This window comes from Hippopotamus amphibius, chromosome 17 (assembly GCF_030028045.1).
Source record: "Hippopotamus amphibius kiboko isolate mHipAmp2 chromosome 17, mHipAmp2.hap2, whole genome shotgun sequence".
Taxonomy (NCBI): Eukaryota; Metazoa; Chordata; class Mammalia; order Artiodactyla; family Hippopotamidae; genus Hippopotamus; species Hippopotamus amphibius.
In genome coordinates this window covers 38,507,915-38,526,996 of record NC_080202.1, presented here as the reverse complement: position 1 = coordinate 38,526,996, position 19,082 = coordinate 38,507,915, and the positions used below count along the sequence as shown (strand labels likewise).

The following is a 19,082-nucleotide window of genomic DNA, read 5'->3' as shown; positions in this document are numbered from 1 at the left end:
GTCAGGCCGGCCTTATCCTGGAAACCCTAGGATTCACTAGGGGATGGAGCCAAAGGCAGGAAGAAAACAGGAAGGGATAAGAGTGAATGCTCAGCAAAGTGCCTAGCACATCGCAGGTGCTCCATAAAACCTTTGGTCCAGGATCCAGCATCCCTGGGTAGGAATTTTTAACTATGGGAAAATAGGCCCAGACAGGTCCAGAGGGCACCCCTAGCAAGCCAGGTTACCCCGGAATCCCCATGTCTGGCTCGCTGACACAGACCAGCCACTCAGCAGATGCCAGCTGAGGGAGTGTGGCTGCCTCAGGCAAGGTGCTACCACAGCTCAGTGAAACATCGCTGGGCCACAAACCCCCCACGTCTTTGGCCATCCAGAGTCCTTCCCAGGTAACATCCCAGCTGGGCCAAAGGTGAGCTGGGCACGGAAGAATAAGGGCTGTAAAGCCTGGGGGGACAGAGAGGGGTCAGCCTGCTTCTCTGGCTGGAGACCAGGAGAGAGATGGGGGAACCTCACCCTCGGCAGAGTGGAAGCAGCATCCCAGGATGGGTGTTTCACCTTCTGACTTCCCTGGAGCCCCTCAACCCCTGCAGGAGCTCCCCGCCCCTATTTGCTGTAGCCTCCCTAGAAGAGGGTGAGAAAAGTAAGCTGGGACTTTGGCACTAGACTGAGAACAGACAGAGAAAACAAGGACAAGCCTCCGATTTCTCTCTCCAACTCCCAGTGCTCGCTGAATTCTAGGCTACCGGAGTCTTAGGAAGAGACGTGCAGAAGCCTTAGTCCCGGCCATCCACTGGGCTCCAGGCTCAGCCAGACTGCTGCCTGGAGGGGCTGAGGCTCAGAAGCTGCCCCCAAAGGAGCTTGGGTGCCCAGAATCTAGCCTGCAGCGAGCCAGCAATCAAGGGGTTAACTGCCCCGGCCTCTGGTTTTGCTGAACCCCACCCCACTCCCCAACAGAGGGAGGAAGTGGCAGAGAATCAGGGCTTGTGTGAGCTTTTAAGAATTTGAAGAATGTCCCATTTCCCTTGGGGGGGTGGGAGGGGTCGGTAGGGGGAAGAGGACCCGTGGAAGCTCATAGAGGAGAAGGGGACAGAGCTGTGACCCTCCCTCTAACCCAGGCAGTGTGCCCAGTGCCCCAATCCCTCCCAGAAGGGAGGAGATTCACGGGGTTTCTTGGGCTTGAGATTTTATCAGTAAATCTGTTTTCCCAGCACCTGGCACAGGTTGGCATCTGGCAGCCAGCAGACAGTGAGTGCCTGGTGGCGGCTGTGCTATGAGCAGGAAAGGGAAGGGCAGTAAGGGGGAGACAGCCTTTCAAAGGGGTTTAAATCTAAGGGACTTTTACACAAGTCCCAAAGTTCCCCTCCTTGGTGAACTTCAGGGGCAGAAAGCCTCCTGACTGAGAATTTAAAAACAAAAAAATGAAAAAATACAAAGGATTCAAGTCAGATCCTGAATTTTTTCAAACACTGATCCTGCCGCCTACTTCAAGTAACTTGACCTTCTGAAGCCCCCACCGAGTAGCATGGCTGTGAGGTCCTACATGAGCCCTGACCTGCATGCGACTGCACTCTCTGAAACTGCGTGGGATGGGATGGGGGTACCCCCACAGCAGACCAGAGCAAACGCCGCTGGAAAAGACATGAAGGTCTCCACCTCCCTCACCAGGCAGGGAAGAGCTCTGCCAGAGGCCAGGCCTCTCCCTTTATGCTGCCCCCACTTCTCAAGAAATGACCACCAGGAAGGGCCGCAGCCAGGAGCCCCCAGGCTTAGTGCCCAGACCCTCTGGTAGGGGGCAGGGGAGAGGAGACAGTCAGCTGCTGTCACGGGGAGAGAAATGTGGAAGGCAAAGCGAGAGAACACAACTGGGCAGAAACAGGACGTTTTCTTGAAAGACCGCACTGGATCCCTCTCTCGCAGCAGAGCGCAGTGGAAAGAACAAGCTTGCTCTACTGGGTTTGAACTAGCCTCTCACCAGAGCCTCTCATTCATTTTGGGAAAGCCCCTTCCCTTCCTCAAGCCTCAGTTTCCTTCTCTGTAAAATGGGCATATTAACAGCCCTGACTTCATCCAGCTGTGGTGAGGAGGGCTAAACGGTGGTTAAACTATGGAGCAGACTGTGGAAGTGCAGGGCCCTGGCGCTTTGTGGGTATCTGAATGGAAGGAAGCACTGAGAGGGAGTGCCCGCCCAGCCCCTGCCCACAGCAGGACTCACGCGTTGCAGTAGGGCGTCTTCTCATAGCCCTTGTAGTTCTTCATGTTGAGTGTCATCTTGCAGGTCTCGCAGTGGAAGCATGCTTTATGCCAGAACTGGGGACAGAGGCAGAGGGAGGACATCCGTCAGACACCAGGATGCAGCAATGGGCTCAGGCCCCAAGAAGGAGTGTTCCATCCCGGGGACTGGAACACAGACACACCCCAGGTGAGCATCTCAGCTCACAGGCTCAGGCAGCTGATGACATCGCCCTCCCTGTCCCACTGGAGCTGCTCGGAGGGGGAGAAGGGCAGACACAAGGGTGAGTGGGGAACAGGCCAGTTCTAACAGTGGCGAGCAGCCCCCAGAAGGTCTGCTCCACCGCCCCCAGACCACTCCCTCTGCCTGGGCAGAAGCAGCCTCATTGCTTATGCAAAGCTGCGCCAGGGTTGCTAAGAAGCCGCTGCTGAGCAAGGCTGAGGGGCAGCTCCTCAGCCTTGACAAGGCCTAGACAAGAGGAGGAGGGCCCAGCCCCCACACACCCAGGCCCTCCCAGCTCCCACACCAGGCCCTCCAGACACACCTGAGCCTCCAGACACACCTGAGCCTGGGCCATGCACCAGCCCCAATGTCTCCCCTTCCTGAGCAGCCCCTGCCCAGAGTGGGGGTGGGTGCCCCAGGCTCTAGCCACCACACCCACACCCCTCCCACCCCTCCCTCACCCTCTCCCACCCCTCAGCTGGCCTCCCTCTGAGGCCCTAAGGAGCTCTAATTGGAGGTGGGCCCCCCTCCCCCCCCATAGTGGGCATCAAAGCCCCACCCTAACTAGCTGTGCGACGTTGGTCAGGACCCACACCTCTGAGCCATTTCTGGGTCTGTAGAATGGAAATCATAAAACACATCTCTCTTGGGATTGTTGAGGTTTAAATGAGAAATCACCTACAAAGCCCTCAGTAAAGCACCTGGCACCTCTAAGTACTTGAATGTCCGGTGCTGGGCGCAGCAGAGATGACCCTCAGAGGTGGGGGCTCAGGGCCTCAGCGGGAGGTGTGAGTATGCTGGGGGTAGGTGGGGCTCTTCTGTGCCCAACCGCAGCTACAACGCAGGTGAGTGAGAATGAGTGACAGGGAAGACTCCAGGGACGCCCAGGGACCCGAACAGAACAAGGATGGATCCGGGGCGGCTGGGGCAGGGGAAGAGTCAAAGACCATGAGGGCAGGGGAACGGATGCAACAGAGGTGACCCCATCCTGAGAAACACTGATACTCAGGCAAACCCACGGGAACGAGAGAGAAATCTGCCCCGGTAGCCCAGGACGAGGCCCCGGGCCGGCACCACCAGGAGTCCAGCTTCCAGGACGCCAGCATCTGGGCTGCCGGGGTGACCCAGCTGGCCTGTCCCTGCCCCATTTCCCAGCAGCCAAGGGAGACACTCCAAAGAAAGAGGCCAGAAGCCAGGGAAGGGCACAGGGAGACTTTCGAGGAGCCCAGCACACGCCTGGTTCTTGGCCACCTGTCAAGAAATTCCCCCAAGGCGGTGCTTTTCAAAATGTTTCCCAGCCAAGGGGTGCTTCTGGGACACTCTGGAGAAGGGGACAGAAAAAAGGAAGCTGAGAAGTTGAGATAACACCTCCCTCATCCTGGCCCACTTCAACCAGAGGCCACGGGGTAATTTGGGGGGTAATCACCTTCTGATAGGGTACTTTCCCTATCAAGGAGACCCAAAGGACTCTCCAGTGGTGGAATAGTAAACGAAGTGTCAGGAGAACTGCTCTTTGGGAAGAAGGCCAGCGGGAAGTCTGGAAGCCAAGGGATGGGTGGTGTAAGTTGGGCCCCCACGCCACGCCAGGCCCAACCCAGAGCCCAGTGCAGACTCCTCCCAGAGCAAAACCCAACACAGACAAACACAGACAACCCACGGGAAAACTAGAACAGGGTAATCCCTGCCCCCACCTGCCCCCACCAGCCCCCGAAGTGAAAGCCCCTCTCCCTCCCCCAATGCCTGGGAGGCGCTGGCAGCCTGCCCCAGCCCTGTCACCACCCAGTCTGCTGGCCTCTGCCTGCTTAGCGGCACATGCCCCTGCCTGGGCCCCCCCTCCCCCCACCCCCGCAGGGGCCTGCCAGGAAAAACATTCTCTGGAATCCAGACCATGACCCACTTTCACACACACACAGGCAGGAATCCGCACTGTCCTAGGCTTGGGGACCTCCAAAGCTGCCCCCTGACTGCCTCGGGGAGACAGAGAGAGACACAGACACCTCCACCCTAGCAGATGGCTAGGTCCCCACCCTGGAGCCAAGCCCCTAGGGAAGGGGGCACAGTATACTGACCAAGCTGGGGTACAGGGCCAACAGCCAATCCAGGGGTTCCACAAGACCCCCACCACCACCACCACCAGCAGCTGCCACCGGGAGGAATGGGAGCCCCATACGAGGGAATGGTGCCCATTTCCATCGGTAGCTCTTCCCCTTGCTCTCAGCTAGACGTGTTAGAGGCTGGGCAGTGGTCACTTGTTCTCTTACAGGGGGTCCAGGAACAGAAAAATGAAAACAAGAGAGGACTGAGTGCCTTCAGGGTAACTATGGAACTCAGTCTCTGCATCTGTAAAGTGGAGTTAAAACCCTGGTCCCACAGACGTGGTAGGAGGAGATGACAGAGCCTCCAAGTCTGGGACCACTAGCTGCTTCTCATCACTTCCCTCCCTGCTCTGGAGGAGGGCTCCAAGGTTCAAGAAAATCCAGCAGCTCCTGCCACTGTGTCCTGGGGTAGGAAAGTGAGGGGAGCAGGGGCAGAAAATGACAAGTCATTCAACATCCCCTGTGGGCCAAGCCTGGGCCAGGCACCCCGAGGGGACCCCAAATGAAAAAACAACCCCATCCCTGTATCAGTTGGGTCTGGTGAAGGACACAGGGAAATAAGTCAATACAACCCCACAATGAGCCTCTGTCTGCCTCTTTCCTTTGCTGCATCAGCCCCACCTCAGACCAAGAGTCCCCTCTTTCTTTTTAATTTTTTTTTAATCTTTTTTTATTTTTTGGCCATGCCACGCAGCATGTGGGATTTTAGTTCCCTAACCAGGGATCAAACCCATGCCCTCTGCACTGGAAGCACAGAGGCTTAAGTACTGGACCACCAGCAAAGTCCGAGTCCCCTCTTTCTTAGAGGCCACAGGTAAGAAGATTTCAGAGATGCATTCCCAGGACTCAGGGGGCAAAGTTACCTCTAGGCAAGCGACTCGAATCCTCCCTGCTGCCCTGGAAGTCCACTGTTTCCTTATTCACCAAAAACCAGCCCCCTGGTGCCTGTTGGAAGCCTCTCAGCCCATCTCCTAGGCTCCAGCACTGCCCTCAACTCTCCCTTGCCTGCAGCTCCAAAGCTGCAACCCACTCCAAAGAAAGGCAGAGTCTGATGGGGGCAGAAGCAAGATCCCCCGCACTCTGCATGCAGTTTGGGCCAGCCCTATCTCTCTGGAATCACCACCGTGGAGGCAGGGAAAGTGGCTGCTCATAGCTTTGGGTGAGGGGGATGCGGTGAACTTCGGGTCAACGTCGGGTCGGGTCGCTGTGCCTGCAGCCTGGTATCTTGCCCTCTGCACCCAGGCTGCCTATGAGTCAGGGTTGGAGTATGAGACCTCTCCCTCGCTTCCTGTCACCCAGGGTTACAGTTTCTCACTCCTCCAGGGGCAACACGAGCCCCACCCTGGCCCAGTCACCAGCCTAGCTCATCTGGCCACCTGGGAGGCTGGCTTCAAGGCATAGACCGTGGCTGCACCGCCACAAATTCCCAGGGAGTATTATTCCTGGTTTAAGAGTCCAGGCCCTTCCTCAGGCCGGGGTCAGGAAAGGGAGGGACCACTACGGACATTAGTGAGATAGTGTACATAAAAGTACTTTTTGCAAACACAACAGGCAGAAGAGCTGAGCACGAGGAACTTACGACGCGAATTCCAGCTCTGGCTGAGAGGGGAGTGAGCCGCAGGACCTGTCTGAGCCTCAGATTATGGGCTTCATAACTTACAGGAGCGATCACATCTGCTTTGTGAGGCTCCTGTGAAGACTGAGCCTGGCACATTCCCACGAGTCGTAGCTACTATTAATGGACGGTCAGGGGATGATGGCGGGCTGCTCTCAGCTAGGAAACGAGGCACCAGGGTTCCTTTTTTCCTTTTCTGTGTCCAGCCCAGCTTCCTTCTACCTTGCTGCCCCATGTTGGGGGTTAGGGGAGGGTGGTTCAGACAACCAGAGGCAGAGAGCCCTCCCAATGGGGGAGTCCATGGGAACGAGGGATCCTCTATTCTTCCCAAATGCCTCCCCCTGTGTTCAGGAGCCCAGCGAAAGCAAGCCAGGGCAGAGGGACATGGCAAGACTCTTGACAACACAGGTCCCCAGATACCACTGCTTCCTAATAGGGTCTGGGACAAAACTCCACCTCTCTCAAAATGCAGAGGATGTCGTGAGACACAGCCCCTTCTCCCTCCCCAAAGGCCCTCCAGCAGCCTGGCACAAAGTAGTTGCTCCATAAATATTTGTTGAATGAATGAGCGAGTGACATCACCCTGTTTCTCCAACTCTGATCCCATAAGTCCTCTGGGGAAGTAAATCTCAACCTTAAACACCATCGCCCGCAATACACATTTATTCAGCACACAGAGCACGGTAGGTACAGCAGGTTGAGGGCAGGGTGGCCATCAGAGGTGACATGGCCTTTACCCACCTAAGCCTTTGGGAGATAAGGCTCAAGGAGGAGAAAAGGCTAACACCAAGGACGTAGCTTGTGCTCTGGGTCATGTCGTGTCGTAGGGAAATTGCAGTGAAACAGGTGAGTCTAATTTGACTCTAATTTGTAAATGGGAAGCCTGGGGAAGTTGGTTAGCAACTGTGTCTATGGGACTGAAGGTTCCCCCTCAGGTCTCAGTCCTCCAGGTACCAGGACCCATTCCAAGTGCCTGTCCTTACTGCCTGAAGGGGGTTGGGAGGAATAGGTCTGATACCTGGATGTTCCAGGCCTCCTGCTCAGTGTAGGGGTGAGGTCTCCCCAGGGCCACCTCCTGTAAGGAGAGATCTAAAAAGAGAGAGGAATCACCAACTCTCACTTCCCAGGGCAACCTCCACTTAAATGTTCTCTTCCTGTGAGGGCAAGAGAACAGCTGGGGAGGCCACCTTGAGGGTCTCTGCACCCCTCCCCTCTGACTCCAAAGGTGTAGGGATGGACAGAGTACCCTAAAAAGGTAGGGAGGGCACAGCCTACACCACATCCCCTTCCAGACAGTTTGACAGGCATTTTAGTGCACTTCCTCACCTTCAAGGAAATGACATCATCATACCCATCTGATAGATGGTGAATACTGAGGCCTAGAGCCATTCATAGAGCTGGCAGGTGCAGACCTGGAACTAGGACCAAGTCTCCCAACTCCCTGGCTAGCAATCCCTCCATCATACATTGCTTCTGCCTTATGTGGGTGGAAAATGGCCACAGCCTCTTCCCAATTCATGATCGTACAGAAGAAAGAGGGTGCAGGGAACTCAAGATGCAGAGACCAAAATCCCTACCATTGGGGAAGGGCAAAACCCCCAGTGTGCAAGGACCGAGAGCTCTCAGCTCCTGCCTCCAGGCTCAAGTCCTGCCCTCCAGCACGGTCATTGGGAAGGTCAGCACCCACATCCCTTGTACCCATAAAATGGCCTTCCTCTCCTCCTGCCCAGCCAGGCCCAGGAGAGAGACTGAAGCAGCAGCAGCCCCATATGCCCCCTTCCTCCAAGAGCAATTTCAAAAGTATCTCAGAATCTTGGAACCCCACCCCCTCACCCTGACTCAGGGGCCAAAGGTCACTGAGGAAGCGCCAGCCCTAAGGGGGAGGGTAAAGATAAAAGTATCCAATGAACTACCTTTTACCAAACAAAACCTGGCTCCAGGTGGGCTCTGCACCCCTCTTCCATCCCATACCCCTCAAGCCCTGCCAGTCCAGACGGGAAGGAGGGAATCTTTGGACTTGGAGCCAGCTTTAGGAGGTGGATGAAAGGCACGATGAAGAGGAGGACAAAATCTCAGAGGCCTCTCCTCCAGACTGGGAAGGGGATGCAGAGAGGAGGTGGCTTTTGCCTTAGGATCTTAGGGAGATTAAAAGAGGCCCGGATCCTACCCCAAACTGCTGGAAATACCCAGTTCTACTCTCCACCCCCCTCCAAAAGTGTAATAACAACCAGATGAACGAGTCCAGCACGCCGGGGGGGGGGGGGGGGGTAGGAAAACGCATAAGGGCCCCCAGGGGACAGACAGTGAATTTCCAGAAGGCCACCTTCCCTTCTCCCTAACACCTCCCCCTCCTCTAGGCTTCCCCTGAACTCAGCCAACCCCACCCTCCATTGGCGAAACCTGCTTTGAAAAGTTAGCTCTTTGTTCTACAAGCTGGACTCAGCCCCTGTGCACAATTTCAGGAGATTTCTGTGAAGCAACCCCCACCCACCCTACGCCGGCACGCGACCCCGCCCCGGTCCGGTTGGGCGGACCAGCACTGGGAGTTGGCTTTCTAATTCGAGGTTGGGGGCTGGGAAGCTACGGAGGACGTCTGCTAGTCCACGAACCGCTGAGCCAACCACCAAGAGGGCTGCAGGTCGTCCAAAAAAGAGGGGTCTCGCAGCGGGGCTCGGGTCCTCATCCGAGGGCCAGTTCACCCGATGCAACACCCCCCGGCTGATAGCCCCCGGCCCCGGTCTCCAGGCCAGGAAGCCCGGCCAGTCGCCGCCCGAGCGGACGGTTTCGCAGGGGCCCCCCACCTCTGCCCCGCCCCCCCCGCCGCCCCCTCCCCCAGCGCCCCGCGCTTCCGCCTACTTGGCGCTCGGCGAGGCGGGGAGAGGGAGCGGCCGTCTCCTCTCACTCCGCCGGCCCTAGGGGGCGGGACTGCACCCCTAACCTTCTCTCACTCCCCCCACCCCCACTCCGGGGCCTGGCTTCGCTGCTCCACTCGCGTCCTCCCAACCCCGGGGCACAGAGCCTACTCTTCTCCAGAAGTAGCTGCCCGCCACGCGTGGTCTCCTTGCCTCGCCCCGGGTCTCCCGGTTTCCAGACTGGGGTCTGTCCCCGCACCCCGTGACACCTCCCTCCCTCCCTCCCTCCTCCCGGGATGGCGGGGATGAGGCGGCACAGACCCAGCCCCGCTCTGCTCCCGGGATCTGGAGCACTGCTCGGGGACTGCAAAGACGCGTCTCCGGGTCCCGCGTCTCACCTTATCCAGACAGTTCACCTTCTCCGTGGGGTACACGATCTTGCCGCACCGGGCGCAGTTGGGATTCATGGCTCTGGGAAAGGCTGGGGCGGAGACGCCCGAGCTCGCGCGCGTTCTCTTTCCCCGGAGCGAGCTGGCGGGAGACGGCCGCAGCTGCGACTGCACAGGCGACGGCGACGGCGGCTGGAGCTAGGGAACTGGCCTCCGCCTCCGCCCTCCTTCCCCTAATAAACACAGCGGGGAGGAGGGGCTGTACCGGGGCGGGGACGCGCCGCGGGCGCGGGCAGGGGCGCGCGCGGCGAGGCGCGCTCCCCGGGCGACCTGGGGCTGCGTGGGGGCGGGTCCCGGGGAGGACTGCGGGCCCCGCGGTCTGCGCCTAGGTGCGCTTCCAAGCTGAAGGGGCCCTGGAGAGATGCGCCCGGAGGCCAGGCACAGACAGAAGACCTTGCCCAGGGCCCTTCCGGTGCTGGAGGAGGGGCGGAGCCGATTTGGGCGCACATCTGGGCGCCCGGGCTGCAGGAGGCGGGCAAAGCCCTCTCACCCGTACAGGGTGAGGTTCGAGCCCACCCGAACACCAAACCAGATTCGCCAGATTTGGGGATTTCCTTTGTACCCGTCGGTACCTGGCGAGAACCTGCGGATCGAACGGGAACCCCCTTGCTCGGCCTCCTTTAGCATTCTCCCACAACATCCTTTCCCACTTTTGCAGGGCGGAACCCCTCCTTTCCGCCAGGATTCAGCGCCTCGCAGCCCGGGTTAGGTCTTCCCTCCCTGCGCCCCTGTCGTGCAGCTTTCCCGCGGTTCCCCGGATCCGGGGACCTTCTGCTTTCCGCTTGGTCCCTTTTTCTCTTTCGTTCCTTTCTCTTTATCCTTACTCTGCACCGTTGGTGTAGCAGTGTCTTAACACCCAAAAGAGCTATATCCAAGCTGTGGAGCGGTGTGGGGGTATAGCTCAGTGGTAGAGCATTTGACTGCAGATCAAGAGGTCCCTGGTTCAAATCCGGGTGCCCCCTTGGTGCGTTTTTTCCCCCTAACTTAGGTAACGAGAATAATTCTTTCTTGACTCATATTTTAACCTCGGATATAGGTTAAAGAAAACAAAGAAAAGCTATTTAAAAATTCCTTCCTCATTTTCCAACCGTAACGGTAAGCTTTCAGTTTTACTTCGTGCTCAGCAGGAGGAGGGGGTGGGTACAGGCACAAGTCAGGTACAAAAGCTGCAGGCAGGTCCCCACTACCCACGCCAGAGGTATCGGGATTTTTGCGGTCACCGCGGGTAGCGTCAGCGGTGTCAGGCAGTTACAGGCGCTGGTTCTGGAGACAAGACTCCTCCAAGTTGGTGTTCAGTTTCGGGTGGGGGTGGGAAAGAAACCCACAGACAGACTTTCTCCAACTTCAACTTTCTTTATTACCGGTGACAAGCGCATGCCGTGTTCACCTTTCCCTATTGTTCATGACCCTGGCAGAGTGAAAGCACTTCGAGAACGTCGAAATGGCCCATGCCGACCCGAGAGCTCATTTAATTTACAAAAATAAAGTTACGTCCTGATGTAAACTGATACAAACGAATGTAGTGGCTCTCAAAATTGAGCGTGCGTCAGAATTACCTGGAGAGTTTGTTAAAACACCCCCCCCCACCCTGACCCCCCTCCCCCCCAGTTTCTGATTCTCTTGTTCTGGAGTGAGACCCCGAGAATTTGCATTTTTAACAAGTTCCCAGGGAATGCTGATGCTACTGGACCACACTTTGAGAACCACTGAACAAGTAATACAAGGCCATCGAGTTTCATAACCTAAGGATGGGGACAGATATCTATTGGCTGCGTGACTGACAGTATCACTGTCGGATAGGAGGAAAACGATAAGGGAGCAAAGACCTCCCTCTCGACTAGGTTTTGCCCAAAAAAAGGAAAAAGAAAGAATAGTGGGAGAGGCATGCTCCTTCAGTCAGGGGGCAGTTGTGATATTTTAAACTCGGAATTTGGTTGTGTCATCCCTCGGGGCCCCAGGGGAATACTACTCAAATGCATTTTTCCCCACGGCTCCCATTACTGTGAGATGCATCGCGAATGCTGCACATGGCGATTAAATAGAGCTGCTGTGCGGTGCGAAGCCCAGACCCGAGAAATAACTAATTTTTCACCCCTTTCCTGGACACCAGGCCTCAAACTCACCACCTGTAGTTTTACCGGGTCAAAGCCCTGCAGTTGAGCTAATAAAGAAGGAGAAAGCTGTCCACTTTTCATCCTCCATCTTACATCTATGCTGTATCCCGTTAAACCTTGCCACTATATAAACTTTGTGAACTTGGCTTGTGCTCTAGCCTTCCTGGTCAGAGTATGAACTAGGCAAAATAATATTGCCCCGCCCCAACATTCCATTTCTCCCCCACAAAGAAACTATAATTAACTTTAAACCAGTAAATCTCGAAGGGTCTCAGAGATTGGAATGGTCTGTTTTCTTTCTGCCTGCTGAGAGTACAGGTGGACTTCTTGCCAGTGAGTCTGGGTATTGAGCTGAAACATGGGAGAGTCACCCCTGTGAGACCTCTGGGAAGAGAGAAAATTCACCAGGTGCAACAGGATCTCCAGGGAGTTTTGTATTCAGAAACCTCAGACTGTTGAGTTATTCTGGGTTAACCTGAGTGGCTGTGAAAAAAGCAGAATTTTAGGCCAGGGGGCACCCGGATTTGAACCGGGGACCTCCTGATCTGCAGTCAAATGCTCTACCACTGAGCTATACCCCCTCTGCTGGCAGACATTTGAGAAATTCTTTTCAAATACATTCCAAATTTTACTTTCTGAAACCATTCAAAATTAGTTTCCTGTTACATGATATTGAATTTAGAAATAACGAGTTTAAAAGATCAACTAAAAACATGGAATTTTGAAAACATGTGAACTTAGGTACCAATCTGTCTTTTCCAGGTTCAATTCTTTATCCACAATCCCACTCATCTCTTCACTCTAAGAAGTCAGAGAACAGCTTCTGGCAAAACTGAATAGGGAATCTTTCCCCCCATCTCTCTGAAAAGAACGCAAACACCAGCTGAACAGACATCTTCACTGAGAGACTTTCCCTGGCTGTATACTCTAGTGGGCCCTCTCTCTTTTTATGGAGCAACTACTATGTGCCCCACTCTAAGTGCAGAACGTACTTTCAGTAAAAAGACACAAAGGTTCTCAGTCTCACTGAGTTTAAAATCTAGTGGAGACAATAGAAACAAATGCACAAATGATTAAACAAGGAAATGCCCAGTAATAATAAGGGAAATGACTAAAATAAAAAACAAGATGGTGTGTTAGGAAGGTAAGAGGGAGTATTTCAAGGCTGATAGTCATGGAAAACCTTTCTTCGCAGGTGATTTTGGAGTTAAGATGCAAATGACGTGAAACAGACAGCCATTTGCCCATCTGTCAGGGCAGGCATTCCAGCTAAAAGAAATGGCCACTGCAAAGGCTGTAGGGCCAGAGTGGCTGGAGGAAGATGAACCAGGGAAGAGTGATTCAAGAGAGCTGGAAAAGTAGCCAGAGAGCCTTATAATGTAAGAAGTTTGGATTTTATTCCAAATGGATGAAAAGCCAGCCATTGGACAGTTTTGAGCAGAGGGATTGGAAATCATCATTCACACTGTTGTGGGGGAGATTTATAGGGAGTCAAGAATAGAAATAGAGAATACATACAAAGGAATATTATTCAGCCTTTAAAAAGAAGGAAATTTTGCAATATGTGACAACAGGGGACATTATGCTAAGTGAAATAAGCCCATCATAGAAGGACAAATACCACATGATTCTACGTACATGAGGTATCTAAAACAATCAAACTCATAGAAGCAGAGTAGAATGATGGTTGCCAGGGATGAGGAGAGAGAAACTGGGAGCTGCGAATCAATGCATGTAAAGTTCCAGTTACACAAGATGAATATGTTCTAGAGAGCTGCCTGTTGTGCCTATAGTTAACGATATTGTACTGTACACTTAAGGATCTGTTAAGGGCTTCCTAGGTGGTGCAGTGGTTAAGAATCTGTCTGCTGGCACAGGTTCGATCCCTGCTCCAGAAAGATCCCACATGCGGCGGAGCAACTAAGCCCGTGTGCCTAAAAAAAAAAAAAAAAAATCTGTTAAGAGGGTAGATCTCATGTTAAGTGTTTTTACAACAATAAAAGAAGAAAAGCGGGCACAATAAAATTTTTAAAAAGAGAGCGAGGTTAGGGAGGATTCTATCGCAATAGTGCAAGTGAGAGATAGTAGCAATATCCAATATCTGAGACTAGTGATGTATTAGTTTCCTGTTTCTGCTGTAACAAATTACCACATACTTATTTGCTTAAAACAGTACAAGTGTATATTTAACCTTACAGTTCTTACTTTAATAAAACAAAATTTTTTTTAAAATGGCTTCTTTTTTGTCTTCACTATCTGGGTGGATGTGGTTTCCTGAGATAAAGAACACTGAGAAAGGAATACGTTTAGGAGAAAACAATCAAACAAACAAAAAACCGCGAGTTTCTTTTTAACTCTGAAACAGAAAGTAATAAAGTACAGCCCCCTATCCTTATAGACTTCACATTCCAGTATGAGGTCAATATGCTAAGTCTGAGGTGCCCTATAGACATTTAAGAGGAGATGTTAAGTATGTAGTTGGAGATCCAGTTAATTCTGAAGTTCAGGGAAATGTCTGGTTGGAAATAGAATTTGGGGAGTTGTCAGTGTACAGTTGGTAGCTGGTGAAAGAGAGAGTCGACCCCAGAAGTGTGCTAGATTCGACTCATACTGGCTCGTGAGAGCCAATTGTTAAATTTTCAGGAATTTTAAAGTCAATTGACTTCACTTGAAATTAGCAGGTGGGCGTATTTGCACTATCGGAATTGGCAAATGCTACAAATCAGGTCCCTCGGAGCCAGTTATTAGCTATTTATCAACACAACCCCGCTTCTGACTGATTCTGATTTTCTCCAAAAAGGAAGAGGCCAGCTCTTCAGCGCTCTCTGAGAAGGAAAGATAAGGTGTAGAAGGTTTGAGAGTGGAGAACGTATATGAAATAGTCATTTTAGAGAGTGAGAAAGTGAACCTAGTCAGTCAGTGGTGGAGGAGTAATAAACAGGGAGCCTGTTTGAGACTGGTGGAGTGACCCAGACTGCTGAGCTCTCCTCTAACAACACTATGCTGCTTGGGTGCAAGCGTGGTGTAATGCCAAAGTTGAGTTTAATTAGGTTTGGCTGACAGGTACCACCCAGGGCATATAGTGAACTAGACACTGTGCCAACTACTGTGAGGAATACAAAAAGAATGCAACATGATCCCTGGCCTCAAGGAACTTACAGTTTAGTTGCAGAAACAAGATACATACTCTAAGGGGAGAAAACACCTGATAGTGGAGAAAGTAAATGTAGAGAGAAGTAGAACCACGGAGACAGCTTGTTGATAATGAGAAATGAAGTCACAGACTTTCTTAAAAATGGCTGGTGATGAAGAAATGAACAGGTGATCACAGCTAAAGGGAGGATTTTCCAACCTAGGGGAAACCTGAAACTGTTGATGTTTGAAGGAGCCAAGCCAGTGGAAGAGACTGAAGATGCTGGAGAGAATGGAGATACTGGGGACATGTCTGGTATAAGAGCAGGGAGGGTCCTGGGAAGGACGACGGACACACTTCCTCTCGTGTGCAAAGCACAGGCTAGGGAGCCAGTGCAGCTGGGGTTGCAGGCAGGGAGAGGTAGAAGAGGATGTAGTTGTTGGAGGAGAGAAATCCCATAGCACACCCCACGGGACCTTCAAGCCTGGGGCAGACCAGACTTCGCCCTCCCCTCCTACCACTTGGGTCTGAATTGCCTTTCTCTTGGTACCTTAGCATCACCCTGGGAAACCCGGAGCAGTTGGTCACACATGTGAGATTATTGTTACTCACCGAGGCATTGCCTGGTCAATCAACGCTACAAATAAGCTGTAATCTCCGTTTTACCGGCAGAGGGGGTATAGCTCAGGGGTAGAGCATTTGACTGCAGATCAAGAGGTCCCCGGTTCAAATCCGGGTGCCCCCTGGAAGTCTCCCTTTTAAAACCTATCATTCTAAAGATGGTAGGAAATAAAGGTAGTAAGTATTTGGTCGTTCGTGACTGTTTTCTGGGAATATAGAAAGTAATCAACTACGGCACCATAGGTTTCACATTCTAATAGCGAGGAAAGGAATTTCCGGTGTTCTCTACGTCAAAGCTTCTGAATCTGTGGTTTGGGAGCTGCATTCTTGGAGGTCTGCCTGTGAGACTGGTTCTACGTCTCACAGGAAAAAATAATTTATTAAGTACTTCGTTACTTACCTGTTTCATTCTTGTCCATTCATGAGTGCGGTGGCGCTTTCCAGAGGTTGCATGCTGCCACTACAGACTAAATATGGAAACATGAAAATTCAGCTCTTTCATTAAGCCAGATATTAAAGGGATTTCTAAAAGAATGAAAGCAAAGCTACTCTTCTCATTATTTTTAAATACAGTTCTTTTTCATTTTAAAATGTTATGTTTTTTAACAGGTAATAGATTTATTATCTTAAACATTTCACAATTTAAATTTCTCATCTGGTAAATGTCAACAGATATAACTATATAAACAAAACCTCTTTGGAGCCTTCAATAATTTAAGAATGTGAAGGATCTTCAGAAGAAAATATCTGAGAATGGCTGCTTTAAGTAAAGAGGTAGTTTGGGGGAGAGCATGCTGGGGTTGTGAAATGGCACAGGGAAGAGATGGCAGGTTCAAAATGACATGACATTGAAAAAAGTTTTGAAGACCATATAGTGGATAAAGCAGGAAAGAGTCCCGAAATCCTAAGCAGTTTGTTGTTGCTGGAGTGTGAAGCGTAAGAAGCAACGTGATGGGAGAGGAGTCCAGGGTAAAGGTAAGCCATTTCAGGAAGAGATTCCAATGCCATGCTAAGGAGCTTGGACTTCATTCCATAAGCACTAGAGGGCCAGTACAGGCTTTTAAGCAACCAGAGGTTATGGTCAGACCACTTGGAGGAGGCTGCTGCCTTGAACTAAGGGCAGACTTTTAGATGCATGGATAGAAAAATTAGTAGCAGTAACCAAGACAACTAATATAGGCAGGAAAGCAAAATTTCTGGGAAAATCATGATTTCAGTTTTGGACATCAGGTTTGAAGTGCCTGTGGGATGGACGTGTCCCAATCATTGGTTCCATGTATTGACTAAAGCTAAGCAGAAATGTCTGGGATGGACATACAGACTTGGGAATGAACAGCATATTGACGGTAATGGAAGATACTGGATGGTGTGATCACTCAGGGAAATACACTGAGAAGGGACAGTGAGTAGGGAGGAGAGACCAATATAACACAGTGGCTTAGAGCCTGTGCTTTGGAATCAGCCAGACTCTGGGTCCCATTCCATCTCTACCTTTCATGATCTGTGTATTCTTGGACACATGGCTTAACCTTTCTATTTCTCAGTGTTCTCATCTGTAAAATGAGAATAATAATATCTGAGTCACAGGGTTGTGGGGAGGATTCAAGAAGTCACATTCCTGTAAAATGCTTAACTCAATGACTGGTACTTAATAACACTCCAAAAATAGTAACTTCTATTATTATTGGCATCATGGAAACCATGGGTGAAGAGTGTTAAGAAGATGCGAAGAGTACCAGTGTGAAACATTGTGAGGACAAGTAAGGTAAAGACTGAGGAGGGCCCCTGAATTTTGGAGAGAGTAGTTCATGGTGACCTTTGTCGTATAATTTTTCAGTATATATAATTTCTAGAAATTGAGGACATAAACTAGACTACAGGGTTTCAAGGAACGTGTGCATGCAGGAAGTAAGGAGTAGAGAGTGATCATTCCCAGACCTTTGGTTTTCATGGACCACTGAAATTACAAAAACAAACGAACAGACAAAAGGCAGTGTTGGGATGGTGGAAAGTTGACATAGAATTGAAAGGAACATTTTTAACAAGAAAGATGAAAGAAGATAACCCCAGAATAATAGGCAGTCCTTTAAATTGAGCAAATGGAGCTTTATAAGAAACACTATGTTTTCCAAATATTTCTAATGTTGCCATAGATGAATGAAAATTCCTTCACATAAGGATGCTGACATATGGAGACCACTGAAGTAGACTTCTTCATTTATTCAGCATTCATCAGGTATTTATTGAGCCAGGCCCTACGCTGAATGCTGGGGATATACTGTTGAACAAAAAGAAGGACATGAACTCAGCCTTTAATGGAGCATACAGACTAGTTGAGTGGGGGGGTCATTCAACAAAGTCATCAAATATATATTTAAAAATTGAAATAAAGAGTATGAAGGAGGGGCTTCCCAGGTGGTGCAGTGGTTGAGAATCCGCCTGCCAATTCAGGGGACACGGGTTTGATCCCTGCTCCAGGAAGATCCCACATGCCGCGGAGCAACTACGCCTGTGAGCCACAACTATTGAGCCCATGTGCTGCAGCTACTGAAGCCCACGTGCCTAGAGCCCGTGCCCATACTCCACAACAAGAGAAGCCATGGCAATGAGGAGCCCACGCACCACAACGAAGAGTAACCCCCCACTCACCGCAACTAAAAGAAAGCCCGCGCACAGCAAAAAAGACCCAACACAGCCAATGAAATTAATTAATTAATTTAAAAAAAAAGAGTATGAAGGAAAAATACTACCTAAGAGAGGTCAGGGTAGAACTTCTCTAAGAAAAAGATATCTAAGCTGAGATCTGAAAAATCAGTAAATGTGAACTACATGATTACAGGTAGGCAGGGTAGAGTATTCCAATCATTCATGAGGCCTGTGGGTATTCAGAAACATGGGTGGTATCTGGCACCAAAATGCCAACCCTGTAGAACGAGAGAGAGCAGGGTACAAGATGAGGTTAAGACACAGGACAATGCCAGGTTAAGGCCTAGTAGGCCATGACATGGATTTTAACTTTGATTCTAAGAGTATAGAAACCATGGAAGGATTTTCAGGAGAGTGACATAGTAATATTTACATTTCTGAAAAATTATTTCTGGCCATTGTATGAAGAGTGAGTGGATGGAACGGGGAGAAATAGAGGCCAGGAGACATGTTAGGACACTTCAGAAATAGTTTAGGCAAGAGATGGAGGTGACTTGGACCAGAGTGTTAGTATAGGAGATGGAGACAAGTGGATATATTCAAGAGACACTGAGAAGGCAGACTGAAGAGAAATTGGACAGGAATCTCAGAGGGACACCTGGATGGACATATTAGCCGGGAGTTCCAGAAAGAGGGAGATATAAATTCAGGACTTGTCAGCATATAAGTATATTTAAAGCCATGATAGTGAATGAGTCCTGGATGGTGGTTTCATGTATCAAGAGGGAAAAATACAATAATGAAATCATACATTCAGAAACACAAGGAACTTGGTTGAGAAGACAAGGAGAGAGAAAAACTGGTAGCTAGAGAAACTGACAGGAGCAAAAGAAGGATTGAAGAGTGATAAAAGAGATTTATAAACATATAGATTTATAGACCTCTTAATGTTGAAGTGACCCAGAGCTGAGCCCATGGTCTTTTTTATTTACCCTTACTTCTTTGTGAACTCATCCACTATCAAGGCTTTAAACATATTTATATGCTGACAACTCCCAAATTTATATCTCCCTCTTTCTGGAACTCCAGGCTAATATGTCCAAC

General features: G+C 50.9%; 1 protein-coding gene and 3 non-coding genes across 4 annotated transcripts in view; 2 read left to right on the top strand and 2 right to left on the bottom strand.

Annotated features, from left to right (window-relative positions):
- The window catches only part of LASP1 (LIM and SH3 protein 1), a 40,252-nt gene extending 30,518 nt beyond the window's left edge, over positions 1-9,734 (bottom strand). Inside the window, exons 1-2 of the mRNA XM_057715845.1 lie at positions 9,414-9,734; positions 2,213-2,307 (exon numbers count right to left, since the gene is read on the bottom strand). Of these exons, the coding sequence (XP_057571828.1) occupies positions 2,213-2,307; positions 9,414-9,482 (164 nt within the window). The 5' untranslated portion in view covers positions 9,483-9,734. The remainder of the gene's footprint in view (positions 1-2,212; positions 2,308-9,413) is intronic.
- Positions 9,735-10,354: 620 nt separating this feature from the next.
- On the top strand, positions 10,355-10,426 carry TRNAC-GCA (transfer RNA cysteine (anticodon GCA)). Its single transcript has one exon. It is a non-coding gene; the product is annotated as a tRNA-Cys (tRNA).
- Positions 10,427-12,087: 1,661 nt separating this feature from the next.
- Positions 12,088-12,159, bottom strand: TRNAC-GCA (transfer RNA cysteine (anticodon GCA)). The gene has a single exon. It is a non-coding gene; the product is annotated as a tRNA-Cys (tRNA).
- A 3,225-nt stretch (positions 12,160-15,384) lies between these two features.
- Positions 15,385-15,456, top strand: TRNAC-GCA (transfer RNA cysteine (anticodon GCA)). Its single transcript has one exon. It is a non-coding gene; the product is annotated as a tRNA-Cys (tRNA).
- Positions 15,457-19,082: the final 3,626 nt, after the last annotated feature.